At 36.6% G+C, this 19,172-nt stretch overlaps 1 protein-coding gene across 1 annotated transcript in view; it reads left to right on the top strand.

Annotated features, from left to right (window-relative positions):
* The first annotated feature begins 844 nt into the window (after window positions 1–844).
* LOC107751672 (DENN domain-containing protein 3-like) overlaps window positions 845–19,172 on the top strand; it is a 31,056-nt gene continuing 12,728 nt past the window's right edge. The window contains exons 1-16 of the mRNA XM_016567411.1: window positions 845–1,060; window positions 3,885–4,094; window positions 4,431–4,713; window positions 4,792–4,907; window positions 5,648–5,778; window positions 5,857–5,968; window positions 6,088–6,207; window positions 7,729–7,947; window positions 8,125–8,240; window positions 8,998–9,153; window positions 10,415–10,511; window positions 10,878–10,981; window positions 12,193–12,374; window positions 13,517–14,047; window positions 17,994–18,253; window positions 18,336–18,506. Coding sequence (XP_016422897.1) covers window positions 4,011–4,094; window positions 4,431–4,713; window positions 4,792–4,907; window positions 5,648–5,778; window positions 5,857–5,968; window positions 6,088–6,207; window positions 7,729–7,947; window positions 8,125–8,240; window positions 8,998–9,153; window positions 10,415–10,511; window positions 10,878–10,981; window positions 12,193–12,374; window positions 13,517–14,047; window positions 17,994–18,253; window positions 18,336–18,506 — 2,682 coding nt within the window. The 5' untranslated portion in view covers window positions 845–1,060; window positions 3,885–4,010. The remainder of the gene's footprint in view (window positions 1,061–3,884; window positions 4,095–4,430; window positions 4,714–4,791; window positions 4,908–5,647; window positions 5,779–5,856; window positions 5,969–6,087; window positions 6,208–7,728; window positions 7,948–8,124; window positions 8,241–8,997; window positions 9,154–10,414; window positions 10,512–10,877; window positions 10,982–12,192; window positions 12,375–13,516; window positions 14,048–17,993; window positions 18,254–18,335; window positions 18,507–19,172) is intronic.

Raw genomic sequence — 19,172 nt, 5'->3', positions numbered from 1 at the left:
AACCTTGTAACTTTAAATTTTGAAATAATGACCATATTATCATTTTGATGTTGCAGAACTACAATAAAACAGGCCAGAAACTTTCTCAAAGTGAATTAATCAGTTTCAGTTCAGTATGTGTTCTTGAATTACTGAATGAATGACTTTTTCGATGATATTTGAGTTTTAAAGGTTTAATTCATTGTCCACTAAAAGCGTTCTTTCGTCATTCATTAATAAGAGTATTTCTGATTTTTACTTTTTGTTTTGATTTTACTTCCAATGAAACCTTATATTTGAATACTTGAATAAAAGTAAATTATTATTATTTTTTACTTACTAAAATGTGCTATGGCAGTATCATGGTTCATTGATGATATCTGATTGTAGCGTTACAGTATTTTGAAATATTTAGGTCAGTGATCAGTCAGAAATAGACACTAGGTGGCGTTTTAGCTTTAAAATGTATTTATTAGCGTCTGAACGCATATACACGTGTAGTCAAGAGCATACAAGAAATAAAATGCATGTTAATTAATGTCGATGAACCTTCATTAGTCCAGTTAAAAATCAGTCTAGGTGTTCTTTATAATGTTCGTGAGTTACTGCGGAGAGACTTTGTACTTTAATCCAGATGTTACTTTTACAGCTCTGGGAGTTTATTTTACGAATTCTACTATGTTGACGGCTTTGCTTATTAATATTAATTACGTAAGGTGGTGTTTGGCGTGTAGTCCTACCTGATTGGCCAAAAAGCGAGCGTCTGTACAGTGACGGCGTGACGCAAGAATATTAATTAGGTCATCTGACTGGACGCTTCAAAAAGGTTACTAGGCAACGTCAGCATTACCTAATTCATATTCATGAGTCTAGTCTTTCCAATAGTATGGTTGGTCTTTTCGGCACCGGAGTTCCAGTTGCGGGCTTTCCATCGTTCAGAAAGAGTTTGACGGGTGTTTATGGTCACAACGAGGCGTGTTCTGTAACTGGCTCTGACCTACATCAACAGCAGCGCTTTATTCTTTTACTTTCAGTCGCGTTTTGAGTGATTGACACACTGTAACGGAGCCGCGGGACGCAGGTTTGTTTACTCTGTGTTTACTGAATATGAGTTAAATGAATATTTTGTTGCTGCTGCTGCGTTCTATTGAATCTTCATGCACACAATCAGTCAGTTAACTCGGATTATATTGCGCATGTGTCACAGACAGGACATTTCTCTATGTTCAGTCACTGTAACGTTAGATCTTCTGCCTTTAAACTCGATCTGTTAGGTGTTTTTCTCGAGTTTCGGTTATGGCTGACAGCATGTCAGAGAAAGTGAGAGCAGATGTGAAATAGTGCATGAGATATAATCATTTAAGCAAAACCAGCTGATGATTACAAAATCCTTGGTTGTTTTCTGGATTTGTTGATTGTGCTTGTTTACTGTGTTGCCAGTTGGGTTTTTCACAAAAATAACTTTTAATAATTTTGAGGTTTTAGATTAATGTTTATATATATATACAGTGTGATTATACAGTTTATACACAAACACACATACACATTATATAGATTATATATGTGTATGTATACTATACATATAAATTAGTCTCTTGTGCTCACCAGATTTATTTAATGAAAAATACAGTAAAAACAGTAATATTGTGATATTTGTTATTCTTTTTCTATTCTATCTACTTGTTTTTCTTTTTATTTATTATTAAAAACACAGCACTTACATATTATTGCCCCTTTGTTGGTTTTAATTGCTTATGTTCTTCTCATTTGTAAGTCGCTTTGGATAAAAATGTCTGCTAAATGACAAAAAAAAAAAAATATATATATATATATGTGTGTGTGTGTGTGATTTAAATTGTAAAAATATTACACTTTTTATTTTACATTTTACCTATTAGGCCGTACAACTGCCTATTTTAAATATTTATGTATATATATTGCATATACACAGTTTATATATTATACATTGTTAAAAAATTTATTAATGAACTTCTTAATGTAATTTAAAACACCTATATAATACTACTTATTGACTTATCAACTTAAATGTTTGTGCTGTGTGACATGAATGTTTAATTCATAAAAAGGGGGTCATATATAATAATTATACAAAAGGTTAGAGCATGTTGTTTACAATAGTTTTTTCTGAAGTATAGCTAAACAGAAGGAGGTATGTGCTCAGCAATGACAAACCTCTCTTTTCTTGGTTTTTCCCAACTGGTCTGACGTCTTTGTCAAACTTGGCTCCAGCAGAATGAATGCTTTCTCTGTCTCTACTTGACTTCACCCGCCGGTTTGCTCGGGAATCATGAAGACCAGTGTTGCAACTATTGTGCATGTGGTGTAAACACACGTACAGTCTTCCAGGAGATGCTCTGGTCTCTCGCTGAGGACAGAACTGTGACAAACTCCATAGTTTCATATTGAGTCCTAGTCTTTTAGCTTGAACTTGATCCAGATTCTAACAAGAACCAGATGTTGAGCTGGGAGTGGTTCATTGCATGTAGTCATTTTGGTGGAAAAACAGAGAAGCATTCAGGGAGAACCAGACTATTAGACTGTATTATTTATAGCTGACTTCTAATTATGCAAATTATTTATACAGTCGCATAAGTGGAGAAAATCTTGTTGAATATCTTGTTTCATTCACAAATACTTTACGGAAATAAAATTGGTTGCTAATTCAGTTTGGCATTGACCTGTAGACCTGCGGGTTTCAATTTGTTAGATGCTCCGGACCCCCAAGTCATCCTCACGCGAGAGACCCCCATCCTCAAATTTTAAAAGGCAGCTATACAATATATTTTAATGTATGAAAACCCAATTTAAACTTTAAAAAGTAATATTTTAATTATGTGAGTATATAGTGTGTATAGTTTACTTAAAGTACGTAGAATCATTTTCTCTGTTCACTGAAGCACTGTACTGTTAGATGTATTATTTATTTATTGTTATAGTTAAATAAAACTAAAACCATATAAAAATTGTGACCGGAACTAAAATAAATGTTAACTGAAATAAAATCAAATATAAGAAAGCTTATTTTAAGTCAGCTAGTTCCCATAGAAACATTTGTCATTTTTATTTAGTTTAACTTGATGTTTTAAAATAATTAAAATTAAATAAAAATTAAAAACTATATAGACATTAAAAAAACTTATTAGTGACAAAAGCACACAAAAAATGACTAAATCTTTAACAAAAATTTAAGTAAAATCAGAATATATAAAACTAATATATAAAAACTAATTCAGACTATTCATAAAAATGGTATCTCATTGATAGAAACAGCACTGTACTGCTAGATGTAATATTTATTTATTTAAATCTTATGTTTTATTATGTAGTCATTTTTGCATTTGTCACACTGTTTTTCTCTTTCCACAGACCCCAGTTTGAAAACCCCTTTTCTACAGTATATATTTTATAAGTAAGAGGAATTGTCTTGGCAGGGCTGGTTTTTCTTTAAGATCTGACCACTTTTACAAGTTTTGTGAATGCTGACACATTAATCTATGAATCGGTCACTTCATCCATTGACTCAGATGGGAGACGCTGGATTGTTAACTCAGCAGTTTTTGATTGTGAAACATGAGCCATGTTCTCACATTTTAGATAGAGATGGTTTTATGGGTGACAGTTTTTGTACCTCATACTGTGCAAACTTCCTTTTTTGTTTGCATGCGTCTTTAAATACAATCCTTATAGCTGCGAAATTGCAATAGCTGCTTCTTACACAATATTAATAGGTGGTTTATAGTATCTGTGATATTCTGGTCTCTGCATTTCGCATTACTAACCATAAGCAATAAGTAAAAGTAATAGTAATAGTGGTTGCTTTTACAGTCTGCACTACTAAAAATGTCTGTCTGGTGTAGCATAAACTGAAGTCTTATTCATTTCAGTAGACCTACAGGAAGTTGAAGAACCACAATGGGGCTGAAGACTGAAGATTGAAGACTTTTCTGAGAGTATTGTATGTGAGTGCCTGGAAGATCATCGACGGCCAGAGCTCAGCAGAAGCGCTTCTGATGGCGGGAAACGTCCCATCGGGTCTGCTGGAGGCGTGTGTGGTGCTCGGAGTATCTAGTGAACGTCTGAAAGACATACATCTGGTAAAACGAACTGTTCATTTCAGTACTCGCAGTCATTCTGTGCAAAATGTTGAGCAAAGAACAATGGAAATGCTGTTTGAAATGCTATTAATAATTATCAATAATAATTATGGTAATGAAAATTAACAATTAAAGAAAAGAAAAAAATATATATATTTATATATACTGTATATAACACATTGAAATTGTTATTCAATTTAAAATTAAGGAAATAATTAATTAATTATATTATTAATATATGTTGTCATATTCTTTATATAAATGTGTGTGTGTGTGTGTGTGTGCATATTTATATAAATCTAAAATGTTGACTGTGTTCGTCTTGTTTGGACGCAGCTGCAGGGTAAAGGCAAAGAGCCTCTGGTGGAGGCGGAGGTGCTGCAGGTTCACGCGCCGCCGTTTGTGACGAAGGAGAGCTCCAGTAACGGCACTGAACAGGATCTCGCTCCAGCCTTCTGCAGAGCCCAGCGGAGACGCTCCTTTAAGAAGAAGAGAGACCGACCGGTTTCCACCATCAGCGATTCCGGCCAAACCAACGAACCAGCGGTCGCCGCCTCAGACGACCTCAGCGTACCTCAAAACATTGACCTGATAGCCCTGCTGCAGCTCTGCTTCCCAGGTGACCTTCGCAAACACCTCAGTCTGCCATTCTGTATCTAACAGTAACTCTGACAGTGTCTGGTTTGTCTTTGGACAGATGGGTTGAGAATAACCAATGAGAGCAGAGAAGACAGCTATCATTTCTTGGTGTTCACGGATGTGTTTGGGAACCAGACTCATGGTGTGGTGGCTCAGTACTGCAAACCTGTTCATGTGAGATGTCTTATCATTAGCTGCATCATATATATTAATATAATAATTATGATATAAAACAAGAACTACACTACCATTTAAAAGGGGTCAGTAAGATGATTCTTTATTGTTTTTGTCTCTTCTGCTCACCAAGGCTGCATTTACTTGATCAAAAATACAGTACAAAGAGTAATATTGTGAAATATTATTTCATTTTAAAATATAATAATAGTAAAATAACAGTTTTCTATGTGAGTATATGTTAAAATGCAATTCCTGTGATGCAAAGCTGAATTTTCAGCATCATTACTCCAGTCTTCAGTGTCACATGATCTTCAGAAATCATTCTAATATTCTGATTTGCTGCTCAAGAAACATTTCTGATTATTATCAATGTTGAAAACAGTTGTGCTGCCTAATATTTTTGTGGAAACCGTGACACATTTTATTTTGCAGGATTCTTTGATGAATAGAAAGTTCAAAAGAACAGCATTTATTTGAAACATAAGTCCTTTGTAACATAAATGTCTTTACTGTCACCTTTGATCAATTTAATGGATAAATAATGCATTATATTTAATTATTCATAATAAAATTATTTTTAAAAGAATCTTACCGACCCCAAACTTTTGAAAGGTAGTGTACAGAATATATTATTGAAATATGTGCGTGTGTGTGTTTACACGTCACGTCACTTTCATGTAAAATGTTTGTAAAATGCAGTCACTAATTCATCTGTCGTGTTTGTTGTGTTTTTGTAGTTGCATCAAGATAATGGGAGTCATCAAAATGGTTATCGGTTGAACAAACTGCAGCGTCTCTACACCACATGCAGCATATGTGTCATCTCCAAATATCCTTATTATAACGCCCTCAGAGACTGTCTGTCCAGGTAAGAGCCACTCCATACTGTTATTTAGCTGTAACATGAAAGATTCGTTGTAACTGGTTTATTTCTCTTCTGTCATAGTTTCTTGCTCCAGCTGAAGACGTCCCGCATGTGTGAGTTTGAAGAGCAGATGAAGGAGTTTTCTGCCAAACTGGCGCTGGTGCCCATCCCGCCCCCCGGGCCGCTGCATGTGGTGAGCGTCTTTATTACCACCATCATGCCGGAAAGGTTCACAAGAACCTGCACTATTTAGTTATACATTCGGTTTCAGGTCACCTACTTCATTGTTGTTTTTTGTGAATGTTTCTCTAGGTGTTCAATCTCAGACCCTTTCAGATTGAACTTCCCTCGCGACTAGATGTGGATCGGCCCGTCATGGACCTCGATCTTCACCTGCCGTTTCTGTGTTTCAAACCCAAACAGATCCTGCAGGTCAGGAGCTTCACTGCACTTCTGTGCCTCTTACGATCGTATATATCTGGGCTACTATTGTTAACTAAAACTATTAAAAACATTTTTGTTCATTGAAATAAAGCTGAAATAAAATATAAATATTAGATGAAGAACGTGGCAACTTACTGAAATAAAATAAGTCAAAGTACTAAAATTACTAAAACTGAAATAAAAACAAATTAAAGCTAAATAGAAATATAAAAAAAACACAATTATTTATTAAAGTAAAATATAAATGTTAGATGAAACACTTAAACTAAATGAGAAATGTTGACTTTGCAACTAACTGAAATAAAATAAGCTGAAGTACTAAAATTACTCTAATTGAATTAAATAAAATTGAGTTAAAGCTAAATAGATCGATATATATATTTTTAAAAACTAATAAAAATGACAAAACTACATAAAAAATTACTAAAATGTGAAATAAAATATAAATATATGCCAACTCTAGATGACGCAGGCTGATGGGTCCTTACCACAAACTGATGATATTCACAGCATTAAACTACTTGGCACAAGCTGATTGGTTCATGTTGCATTCGCAGCCAATAAGCTTGCTGCTTTACATGTAAATGGATGGTTAGCATCCACTATTAGAGCGTTTCACAGCTCGCTTTCAGAGTTCCTCTGAAACCCTCCACCTTCCCCAGCTCCACCTGTAAAGATCTGCTACGGGTTATTTTATAGGCTACTTGTGCAGCAGCAGTATGTCTTAAATACTCACAGCAACATATCTCCATATTTATTGGCAGTAGCAAGTTCCTGTACTTGTTTGCAGCAGCAGCAGCCGCAATAATCTACAACAACAGCAATAACCAACAGCAGCAGCAACTCAGCAGCGTAGCAGATCTATTCAGCAGATCCTCCAAGACCAAATACATTAACATTGTCATATCATTACCATGCTAAAATCTTCAGAGAGTTGCCATGATAGAATTATATTTATATTATAATATACATATTTATGTTCATTTGGCAACTAATTGAAATAAAAAAAAGTTTAAGCTGAAGTACTAAAATTACTAGAGCTGAAATAAAAATAAATGAAAGCTAAGTAGAAAAATTAAACAAATAATAAAACTGACAAAGTCACATAACAAACTTGAAAATAAAAGATGAAAAACTTTAAATGAAAATTAGAAATGTTGCACTGGCAACTAATAGAAATAAATAAAAAATGTAAAAATAAAGCTAAAAAAAATAAAAATGATGAAAGCACATAACAAAATACCTAATAAAAGGTCATTCAAAATATGAATAAAAACCATAATAGTACTGTATATTAATAATGCTAAAATAACACTGGGACTTACAGACAAGCATTTTGTGCCTAGACTGGCACCAAACCAGTATAAACTGGTATAAACCATTTTAACTTGGATCAAACTCACACTTTTTACAGGACATTTTTGAGGAGATGCTTATGTATTTACATCTTGAAATATCCAATATAATTTCAAAGCAACTGAAAGTTCTTGATGGTTTTGTTGCTCTCAGATCATCAGCTGTATCCTGATGGAGCAGAGGGTGGTGTTTCTGTCCACCGACTGGGCCAAACTCACGCTAGTCGCCGAATGCTTCATGATCTTCATTCACCCGCTGCGCTGGCAGCATCCGTTCGTACCCGTCCTGTCTCGCCAAATGCTGGACTTCATCATGGCGCCCACCGCCTTCCTGATGGGCTGCCACACGTCCCACTTCGAGGAGGTCGCAGAGGTACGGACCAGCTTCATATCGTACTTGGTTTGATTGCATGCTCCAAACCTTTTCCATTTAGCATGGAAATGATGATTATGTGACATTCAAATCAGTTATACTACACTAATAGTAGTTTACTTATATAGTAGACTTCTCATTGCTCAGTTGATGACAGCTTCCTGTTTCCTTTGACAGGAGTTGGATGATCTGGTTCTAGTAGACATTGACCAAGGAACAGTGTCGTCTTCAAGTTCAAACAGACTTGAGCTTCCAGATGTGCCACTGACAGCCAGAGATTGTTTTATATTCCGGTAAGAGACTCAATATTCCTGTTTCACTTTGCACGCCATATTGTATAAACGTTTGTGGGTCAGTAAGATTTTTTAATGTGAATGAATGAAGTCTCCAAGGCTGCATTTATTTGATCAAAAATACAGAAAAAAACTGTAATATTATGAAATATTATTAGAATTTAAAATAACAGTTTTCTATGTGAAAATATGTTCAAATGTAATTTATTCCTGTGATGCGCAGCTGAATTTTCAGCATCATAACTCCAGTCTTCAGTGTCACATGATCCTTCAGAAATCATTCTAATATGCTGATCTGCTGCTCAAGAAACATTTCTGATTATTATCAATGTTGAGAATAGTTGTGCTGCTGAATATTTTTGTGGAAACATTTTATTTTTCAGGATAATCTGGAATAAAAGGCAGTATTTTAACATTGTAAACATGACGCACTGCACCTTTAATACGGACACCAACAGGGTGTTTTTGTAATTCATCACAACATGGCATCCCTTATTTATAATTTGGGGTGATTCACTGGATTTTACCGCTCGCTGTTGAACATGATCCTGCTGTGTACAAAGCGTCAAACTCAAAGGAGCCCAGAGACAATTAAGTAAATTGCAAATAATGAACATAATTACTCCTAATAAACAGAGGCATCCAAAACATAAACACACAGCTGTAGGGCTCAGATCGTGTGTCATTAGTTCAGTTTCAGGTTGTGGTGTGAATGCGGAGCTGCAGTGTTGAGTGTGTTTTGTGTGTGTTTCTGTAGAGCTAAAGGACTGCAGCTTCACTATGATCTGGATGTGTGTCACGCCACCAGCCGCACTGACATCAACGAGCTGCGCGCTCACAGGAGACAGTGGCAGCGCAAAGTCAACACCGTCATCCTGAACGTCACCATGGAGCTCATCGTCAACATCTTCAGGTCTGGAGCTCAACACTTCTAGAGCTCATGTCATATGATGCTTTTTGTCATTATATTATTTTCTTTGTGAATTTGCACAAAAGGCAGTCTTAATTTTGTTTTGATCAGGTCTTTACCCTCTCTATGACCCCTTACAATTTGTCCTACACTATATTTAAGTTTAATTTATTAAAGCAATAAGCCCCAAGAAGCCGTGTTTACAGTGAATTTATAACAGCTAAGGGACGTTGTTAGGCACGACGTGAAGCGGAGTGTAGAGTAATTTACAACAGCTTCGAACGCGGCTCAACCAATCAGAATCAAGGACCGGAACTATCCGTTTTATAATTTACATTTTGTAAAAAATGTGTTATTGTTAGCTAAAACTATTAAAAAAATGATTTAAATAAAGCTGAAATAAGACGAAATAAACGTAAAAAAATTTTTTTTACTTTTAAAAAACAACATTTTTGCCATGGCAAAGAATTAAAATACTTTCAACTTAAAATACTAAACTTACTAATACTAAAACATAAATAAAAATAAATTAAAGCTAAGTAGAAATATTTAAACTAATAAAACAAATAAAATGACAATCACACCACACAATTACTAAAACTAATATTTCACTAAAAACTGAAAATATAAAAATAAAAGATAATAATATTAATAAATACTATATAAATAATACTAAAATAACACTGATGGCAACAAACAATAAAATCTTCTCCGTTTAATTTTTTTTTTCTTCTAAAAAGCCACAACTGCAAAAAGCAATGTTTTTTTCAAAAAAGTAAAATAACTTTAGGTGCTGTTTCATGCAGATATTTTTATGTATAGTTTCACAAAACTGAAGTCAACATTCTGTTTTTGCTTCAAATTTAAAAATTATACAATCTAATTTAGATTAAAGACTGCTCGATCGAATCGTGAAATCAAAATCGTGAATCGAATCGTGAGTTGAGTGAATCGTTACATCCCTATTTAGGACACAATGTTAAAATTAAACAGACTACGTATCTGTCATATGTAAATGACCTCAGTTATGATTGGTTAAACTCTTCTCATTACAGAATGCTGTCATTTAGATTCAGAACTGAAACATTCTGTCATTTCTGCGGTGGTCAGATTTATTTGAAAACGCAAGATTTTTTAAAGGTTTTATTTTATTTATTAAAGGTTAACAGAAGCATCCTGCAATTTCTCCTGCTGAAATCTGAACACGGTGATATTGTTTCATGCTCTCTGAAATCCATATGCTTTCTTTTTCTGCTCTCTGTAGTGAGGTTTGTGATTTCCTGAACTATGAGCATCGTGTTTTCAACAGCGAGGAGTTCCTCAGGTCCAGAGAGATGACCGATCACACGTTCTACAAGAAGGTAAATAAATACTCGCGTCCGGTTGTACACTCAGCATGTTCTTCTCTACCAAACCCACTCACTCATGCATGTGTGTGTGTGTGCTTGTAGGTTTTAGACACTCATAGAAATCTGAACACGGTGATATTGTTTCATGCTCTCTGAAATCCATATGCTTTCTTTTTCTGCTCTCTGTAGTGAGGTTTGTGATTTCCTGAACTATGAGCATCGTGTTTTCAACAGCGAGGAGTTCCTCAGGTCCAGAGAGATGACCGATCACACGTTCTACAAGAAGGTAAATAAATACTCGCGTCCGGTTGTACACTCAGCATGTTCTTCTCTACCAAACCCACTCACTCATGCATGTGTGTGTGTGTGTGCTTGTAGGTTTTAGACACTCATATATTCCACTCATTTCTACGGGACCGTTTGAACCAAAAGAATGACGCTTTCACTCGCATGCAGCTGAACATCCACTCAGAGACTCGCAGGTACAGTAAATAAAAGTCAACATTAATTAACTCTTTCATCTCATCTCTCTCTCTCTCTGTCTGTGTCCAGTTTCTGTTCATTAAATGAATATTGTGTTATTTTTCAGGTATTTTGCTTGTTTTGCATCACCAGTTCAATGCATATAAATGAAATGCATTTACAGTAAATAGCAATCAAGAAAGCAGGTCAAAAAACGAATTGCAAAGCTTGCATGAATTGCGCAAACATGAAAATGTTTGATATCTGAGTTGTGCATTTCTAATTCCTCTTTTTGAGGTACAGTAGCACGTCTTCTCTAGGCGTAATGTCTGTGTGCAGTGTAAACATTTACGGGCAGTTGCATCACATCTTCCTGGTGTCCTCAGGATATCACGTAAAAAAAGTAAAAAAGTTTACTTTTCAGCTGATCATGCATTAGGGATGTACTTGATGAAAAGCTAATAAGCTTAACTCATTGGTGACCAGAGACAGAGAACACAAATAGGTGTCAAATACAGGCAACAATTAGTCATTGCAGGAAACAAAAAGCATCATCACCTCCTCATTCCCTCTCTGTCCAGAGATGAGAATGAGGCATGAATCTGTCTCGGTGTGATGCTTTCTACTGAAGGAAGGGGAAGTTAAAAGCTATATTTAAATCCACAGTAAATCTACATGCCAATGTGTACCAGTGAAAACATTTCACATGTGAAAGGCACAGCAGACAAAAACGTCCTGTTTAATTCTCCAGGCACAGAGGAAGAGTGTAACATGACCTTTTATAATGATTTTTCAGTTTATACTGCATGTTTGGCATAGTTACCACAGATCATTTAGACTCGTCTCTTCCTGGTAACAGATACCAAGGAAAAGTAACCAGGGTTGTTATTTATTTTGGCATTGTTCTTGTAACTTAACAGGTTTGGTAAGTGATTCTGTCACAGCAGCCAGTGTTTTACTTCTAAAAAAAAGTCAGGCATAGTTTTCACGGTCCTGCACGTTTAACTGCTGTCTCTGTAAGTGTATTTACTGTTAACATGTTTCCATGCATTTCTACTCATTGAGAACATATTGAAATGATTATCAGTGGTACAGCAGGTCACACATGCAGTATAAGACATTAGGTTAAAAACAACACAGAATATTTCTTTATGATTCAGTTTGGGTGGTGAAGTTCATCATCTGACATCAATGAGCTGAATTGAAACACGTCTCCGTCTCTTTTGCTCAGGATGAGGACCATGACAGAGTCTCCACGCAGACCCACGATGGAGTTGATCAACCGCAAGTACGTCCGACCAGAGAACGGCCTGAACAGCAGGCTGGGGATGAGTATGCCAAACCTGGCGGATCACCGGCTGCTCACTGTCCCGGTACGACAGACGTCCATGGGGACCATGACTTTCCAGAGCGGTGAGGAAACTTGGCTAAACTTTTAACAACACGTCATATATTTTGAAACAAGTCTTACAGTGTGTTCACACCAAACGCGAATGTAATTATTGGCACAAGTAGATTACATACAAAGTCAACGCAAAGACGCGTATAGAGGTGAATTCACGCCAGGCGAAGCGAATGACGCGAAATGCGCAACGTGTTTGCCGCGAACGCACAATATTCGCCTCAATCGCGTCTTCCGTGCAAGTTCACAAATTTCAGTGTATATATACAGTAGTAAAATGTAAATACAGGATCCTAACGTTATTCATCCTCCTCTGGATGGTGCTGTGAACCCAGACACGTCGGTGTTTGGCTTTCCATCGTATTTGGTGGAGTTATCTCCACCATGGTTGATCGCGCTGTTTTTATTCGCACGAGTGACACGAAAAACATCCCACGAGTAATCTAGAGCGAGTGACGCGATGCGCATATTCGCTTCGCGTCTGGTGTGAACACACCATTATGGTGTGTTCACACCAGACGCAAAGCGAATATGCGCATCGCATTACTCGCTCTAGATCACTCAACCATGGTGGAGATAACTACAATCGCTGTTTTTTACCTGTTGTCAAAAAGTCCCAAATACGATGGAAAGCCAAACGCCGACGTGTCTGGGCGTATTTGTTCTTCAATAAAAACAAATATTTATTGAGAGAGAATTTTTTTTAAGATGGGATGTTGAATGTTTTAGCATTTTAATTAAGTTAGATAATTAGAATTAATATTACATATTTGTTCATATTACAATTATTAATATATTATTAATAATAATATTAATATTAATTAAATTAATTCTGTACACATTTTAAGACATCCTAAGGCTCCCTTGGAAGTCTGCTGAGATTTTGTGTTCATAACAAATAGCATATGCCCTGAGCAGGTGATGTCATCAATATTTTATTTTTGTTCATTTTCCTGGAAGAGAAATATGCTGCTATATATTTATTTTGTCGACCTTCAGGTGTACACGAACATATAGACATTGACTAAAAGCTATAAAACTTTCATTTGGATTTAAGAAAGAAATGAAATGGTCCATTTAGATTTTTTGTCATCTATAAAACATTGAACGAAGTCATAGTGCATGCCACTTATCTTTTATTTTATGTTAACAGGTTCCTGGAGTCCCTCAAGGCCAATCAAAACCTTTAAACTCCCAGAATTCCCTCCCCCGCTCTCCTACCAATACGTTCAGAGTTACTACAATGATCTCATCAGAGAGTTGAGCAAAGCCATCTCTGCAGCATCCTCAGACGACTCCGCCCTCCTGGCCCGCTACTATTACCTGCGGGGACTGGTGAACTCTGTTTCTGGGAAACGCGTGGACGCCCTCGGAGACTTCCAGAGCTTGTATAAGACGGACATGGACATCTTTCCTACCGAGCTGCTGAACGCGCTGGTTGAGTCTCTACCGGCGGAGGAGAGGAGGACGGCCGAGCGACGCCCCGATTTGAAGCGTCTGATCAGCCGGGTGAAAAGAGACAATGAACGGGAGCGGGCGCGACCGGTGGATGGTGGGTCGGTGAAGAGATTCGAACTGCCCAAGAAACACTTGCACATGGAAGACTTTGTGCGGCGCGTTCAGGAGTCGGGCATTGTGAGGGATCAGGGCACCATCCAGCGGCTGTTTGAGGCGCTGACTGTGGGTGAGTGCAAAGCTCATACATCAGCATAGAGCTGTCGTATGATTGGGCCAAACTGACAAGCAAACTAATTGGCTAAGGAAACTGACAGAGATCATACCTTTCCTGTTCTTGCAATCCAAGGCTGCATCTGAAAGCTTGGGCTGCTGACTTGTTGCCTTCCTGCCCTATCAGAAATTTAATTTACAGGCAGCGCTTGTGTAAGAAGGTACCTCACGAAACTGATTTCAGACAGACTTCTGAGACAGTTTAATAGTTTAATGATCTTGAACAAAATAGAGGGAGCTTTGGTGATAACTAAGCGAATATGTTATTACTGCAGTCAATACTAATTTCTCGCTAAATGACATCTAAAGTGGAAGAAGTTGATCAAAAAACATAACACACAAACTGACCATCAACCTCAACTTTCAGACGCCATTTTTTATTTTATTTTTTGTTAGCACAACTGTCACAAATTAAAACTAGGTAGATAGACAGGTAGATGATGGATGGATGGATGGTAGATAGACAGATAGATGGATAGATGGATGGGTAGATAGATAGATAGACAGGTATATGGTAGATGGATGGATTGGTAGACAGACAGGTAAATGATGAATAGATGGATGGATAGATAGACAGGTAGATGATGAATAGATAGACAGGTAGATGATGGATAGATGGATGGGTAGGTAGATAGATAGATAGACAGGTATATGGTAGATGGATGGATTGGTAGACAGACAGGTAAATGATGAATAGATGGATGGGTAGATAGACAGGTAGATGATGGATAGATGGATGGGTAGATAGATAGACAGGTATATGGTAGATGGATGGATGGGTAGATAGACAGGTAGATGATGGATGGATGGATGGATGGTAGATAGACAGATGATAGATGGATGGATGGGTAAATAGACGGGTAGATGATGGGTAGATGGATGGGTAGATAGATAGATAGGTATATGGTAGATGGATGGATGGGTAGATAGACAGGTAGATGATGGATGGATGGTAGATAGACAGATGATGGATGGATGGTAGATAGACAGATGATGGATGGATGGATGGGTGGGTAGATAGACAGGTAGATGATGGGTAGATGGATGGGTAGGTAGACAGGTAGATGATGGGTAGATAGACAGGTAGATGATGGGTAGATGGATGGGTAGGTAGACAGGTAGATGATGGGTAGATAGACAGGTAGATGATGGATAGATGGATGGGTAGATAGATAGATAGACAGGTATATGGTAGATGGATGGATGGGTAGGTAGACAGGTAGATGATGGATGGATGGGGAGATAGACAGGCAGATGATAGATGGATGGTTAGATACTATAGATAGGTTGATGATGGATGGATGGGTGAGTAGATTGACTGGTAGATGATAGATGGAGGTGTAGACAGGTAGGATAGATGGATAGGTAGATGGATGGATGGATAGATATATGGATTTTTATATGAATGGATGGACAGATAAATAGATAGATGGATGAATGGATGGTTCAATTGATGGTACTGCTATATAAATTTGGCTGATGCAGCAGTTGATGGCCATTATTGTAAAAAACTAATTTTACTCTATTGTATAGAATATATTGTTGGAATATATAAAAAATACAGAGTAAAAATATACTGATAATATCTGCTTCCAATATCGGCCTATTCCAGCAGATAAAAATCATTGGAATATGCTCAATTCATCAAAAATATCTTAATTTGTGTTCCGAAGATGAACGGAGGTCTTGCGGGTTTGGAACAACATGGGGGTGAGTAGAATGACAGAATTTTCATTTTTGGGTGAACTAACCCTTTAATATTGGCTGATAGTGATATGGTCACTGATGTATCGTGCATTTCTAGTGTTTTTGGTAAAAATGGCTTTGGTTTGTCAGGTGTGGATTCCACCTCCCAGTCTGTATTTTACCTTGAGCTGGAGGGTAAGCATAGTGTGCGCAAAAGAAAAAAATAACGACTTTATTCAACAATTCGTCTCCGTGTCACCCTGGCGCCATTTTAGAGACTATCCACTGAACGATAGTGATATGGTCACTGATGTATCGTGCATTTCTAGTGTTTTTGGTAAAAATGGCTTTGGTTTGTCAGGTGTGGATTCCACCTCCCAGTCTGTATTTTACCTTGAGCTGGAGGGTAAGCATAGTTTGCATGTGCCATCAGTACTAACAGCATCACGGCATGATGGCACACGTGTGACTCCGTACTGTACCTGCATGTGTGTGTGTGTGCGTGAAGGAATGCTCTTCAGGTAGGCCACATTCAGAGCTGCCGTCTCTAACCCAGTTTGTGTTTAACTCCTAGCTTTAGTCCTGTGTTCACTTGCTCGAGTAGCACAATGCTGGTTAATAATTTCCTGTCTGTTTAAAGCTCTGTGACACATCACACATCAGTTCCTGGATGGTATTAGTAGAACAGGTTTGTGTTTGTCATGTGTGTCAAATGCATTTTTTACTCATACACTCATACTCATGCTTTTATTTAAAAACATTTGAAGAATGCTTTAGTTAAAATTCAGGTTTTAAGGAGATATTTTTTCTGTATTGTGTGCCATTTATTCTCACTGGAATTTACCGTATTGTTTTATTGCTTGGAGCCATAAAGTAAAGAAAGCACCTTTAACTCAGATGTCACGAGATCTCCAATAATTCAGTCATCATTTACTTATGTTCTCAAACTACATGACGTTCCTTCTTTTGTGTCATGTAGAAGAGACGTTTTCGTCATTTAAAGTCCACATCATATTTGAATATATCATTAACATACAATGATTACATTTGAGTCTGTTCCTCACACAAAGCATCATATGACTTCAGAAGACCTGTACAGTATAGTGCATGAGTCATGTGACTGATTTTATTTAGTGTTTTTTGCCACTTTTGTCCCCTTTCGCTGTTCTTGTATTTGTGCATTTGTGTTTTATGGAAAAAGAAAGTCATACATGTTTGGAACATGATAGAGAGTAAATGATGAGTAAATGATGACTCTTTAAAACTTCTTAGTCCTACCCATTAAAATCAAAGTTTAAAGAAAAAAGTAGTGTAAAAATGTATAAATAAATAATAATAAAAAATAAGATTATTAAACTGAATTAATAAATAAGAAATGAATTATGATATATAAATAAATATATAATTAAATTAGATAACAATCAATCAATCAAAGTTTAGAGACAAAAAGTGTAAAAATAAATAAAAAATAAGATTAAACTAAGTAAATAAAATAGATTAAAATATATAAATGAATGCATAAATAAATTAGATAATCAATCAATCAATCAATCAAAGTTTATAGAAAAGTGTAAAAATGTAAAAATAAATAAATAATAAAAATAAGATTATTAAATACATAAAACTAGATTAAAATATATAAATATATGCATATATAATTAATTTGGATAATCATTCAAACAATCAAAGTTTAAAGGAAACAATATAAACATTTAAAAAATTAAAAAATAAATAATAAAAATAAGATTCAACTAAATAAATAAAGAAAAAAATAGAGTAAAATATTTAATAATTAAATTAGATAAGCAATCAGTATATCAAAGTTTAGAGAATCAGTGTAAAAAAATGTACAAATGATAAATAATAAATAAGATTACACTAACCAATAGATAAATATATAATTAAATTAGATTAAATTAAATAAATACATGTATAATAAAAATACATTTAAGTAAATAATACATCTAACAGTACACTATGTATGCAGTATAGTGCATAGGGAAAAAACTCACAACTTAATGTAATGTAATATAAACTAAATGTTAAATTTCACAGTATAAATTGAGTCTTTATACATGAAAATATATAGCTGCTTTTTACTTTATATTTTTCTATGGGTGCCTTGCACAAAGATGATCGTATTTGATTGTCCGTGGCATCTAAAAGCCCACGATCTACAGTAAAGCGCTCATGTTTGCGATATCTCCTCCACGCAGGTCAGCAGAAGCAGGTGGATCCAGAGACCTTCTGCTTCTTCTACAACTTCTGGAAGGAGACTGAAGCGGCGGCTCAGGATGTGGATCTGCCGGCCGTCGTGCTGGAGCACCTGGAGACCGACGAATATGTCTACAAGCTCTCGTCCTCAGTGAAGACCAGCCACGGCGTGGGGAAGATCGCCATGACCCAGCGCAGGCTCTTCCTGCTGACGGAGGGCCGGCCGGGATACGTCGAGATCACCAAATTCAGAGATATTGAGGTGAGGTTTCGCTCACATTGCTCCGGCTTTAATAGTTTCTGCATTAACTGCAACTTTGAAAGACTTTATTCTTCTCACCCAGGACGTGAAGATTTCTTCTGCTCCTTTCCTTCTGCTGAGGATCCCGACGCTGAAGATCAAAACGTCCCACAGGAAGGAGACGTTCGAGGCCAATCTGAAGTCGGAGTGTGACCTTTGGCACCTGATGATCAAAGAGATGTGGGCCGGGAGGAAGATGGCGGACGATCATAAGGTTTGATGACTGCATCAGTCTTTGCTTTAGCCAAATTCATCTCCTGGATCAGCCAAACCCCTCTGACATTAAATATTTTCTTCAAGTTAATATTTCAATGATTTAAAGGAACACGCCACTATTTTGGAAAATAGGCTCATTTTCCAACTCCGCCGATCTCCGGGTCTGTTGGTAGCACTTTTAGCTGCAGCTTAGCATAGATCATTGAATCTGATTAGACCGTTAGCATCTCGCTCAAAAATGACCAAAGAGTTTCTATATTTTTCCTATTTAAAACTTGACTCTTCTGAAGTTACATCGCGTACTAAGACCGATGGAAAATGAAAAGTTGCGATTAATAAAGTTGTGGCGTAATAATCAAGGAACTTTGCTGCCGTACCATGGGTACCATGATATTATGCAGCGCCTGAAAATAGTCCCCAGCTAGGTAACTATCATTGCGCCTGCTGCACCCATGGTACGGCAACAAAGTTCATTGATTATTACACTGGAATGAGAGTATAGTTCCTAGCCATATCGGCCTAGAAAATCGCTTTTCATTTTCCGTCGGTCTTAGTACACGATGTAACTACAGAAGAGCCAAGTTTTAAGTAGGAAAAATATCGAAACTCTTAGGTCATTTTTGAGCGGGATGCTAACGGTCTAATCAGATTCAATAATCTATGC

The sequence above is a fragment of the Sinocyclocheilus rhinocerous genome, unplaced genomic scaffold (assembly GCF_001515625.1).
Source record: "Sinocyclocheilus rhinocerous isolate Xijiao unplaced genomic scaffold, SAMN03320098_v1.1 scaffold422, whole genome shotgun sequence".
Lineage (NCBI taxonomy): Eukaryota > Metazoa > Chordata > Actinopteri > Cypriniformes > Cyprinidae > Sinocyclocheilus > Sinocyclocheilus rhinocerous.
This window is presented reverse-complemented; position numbering and strand designations above follow the sequence as displayed.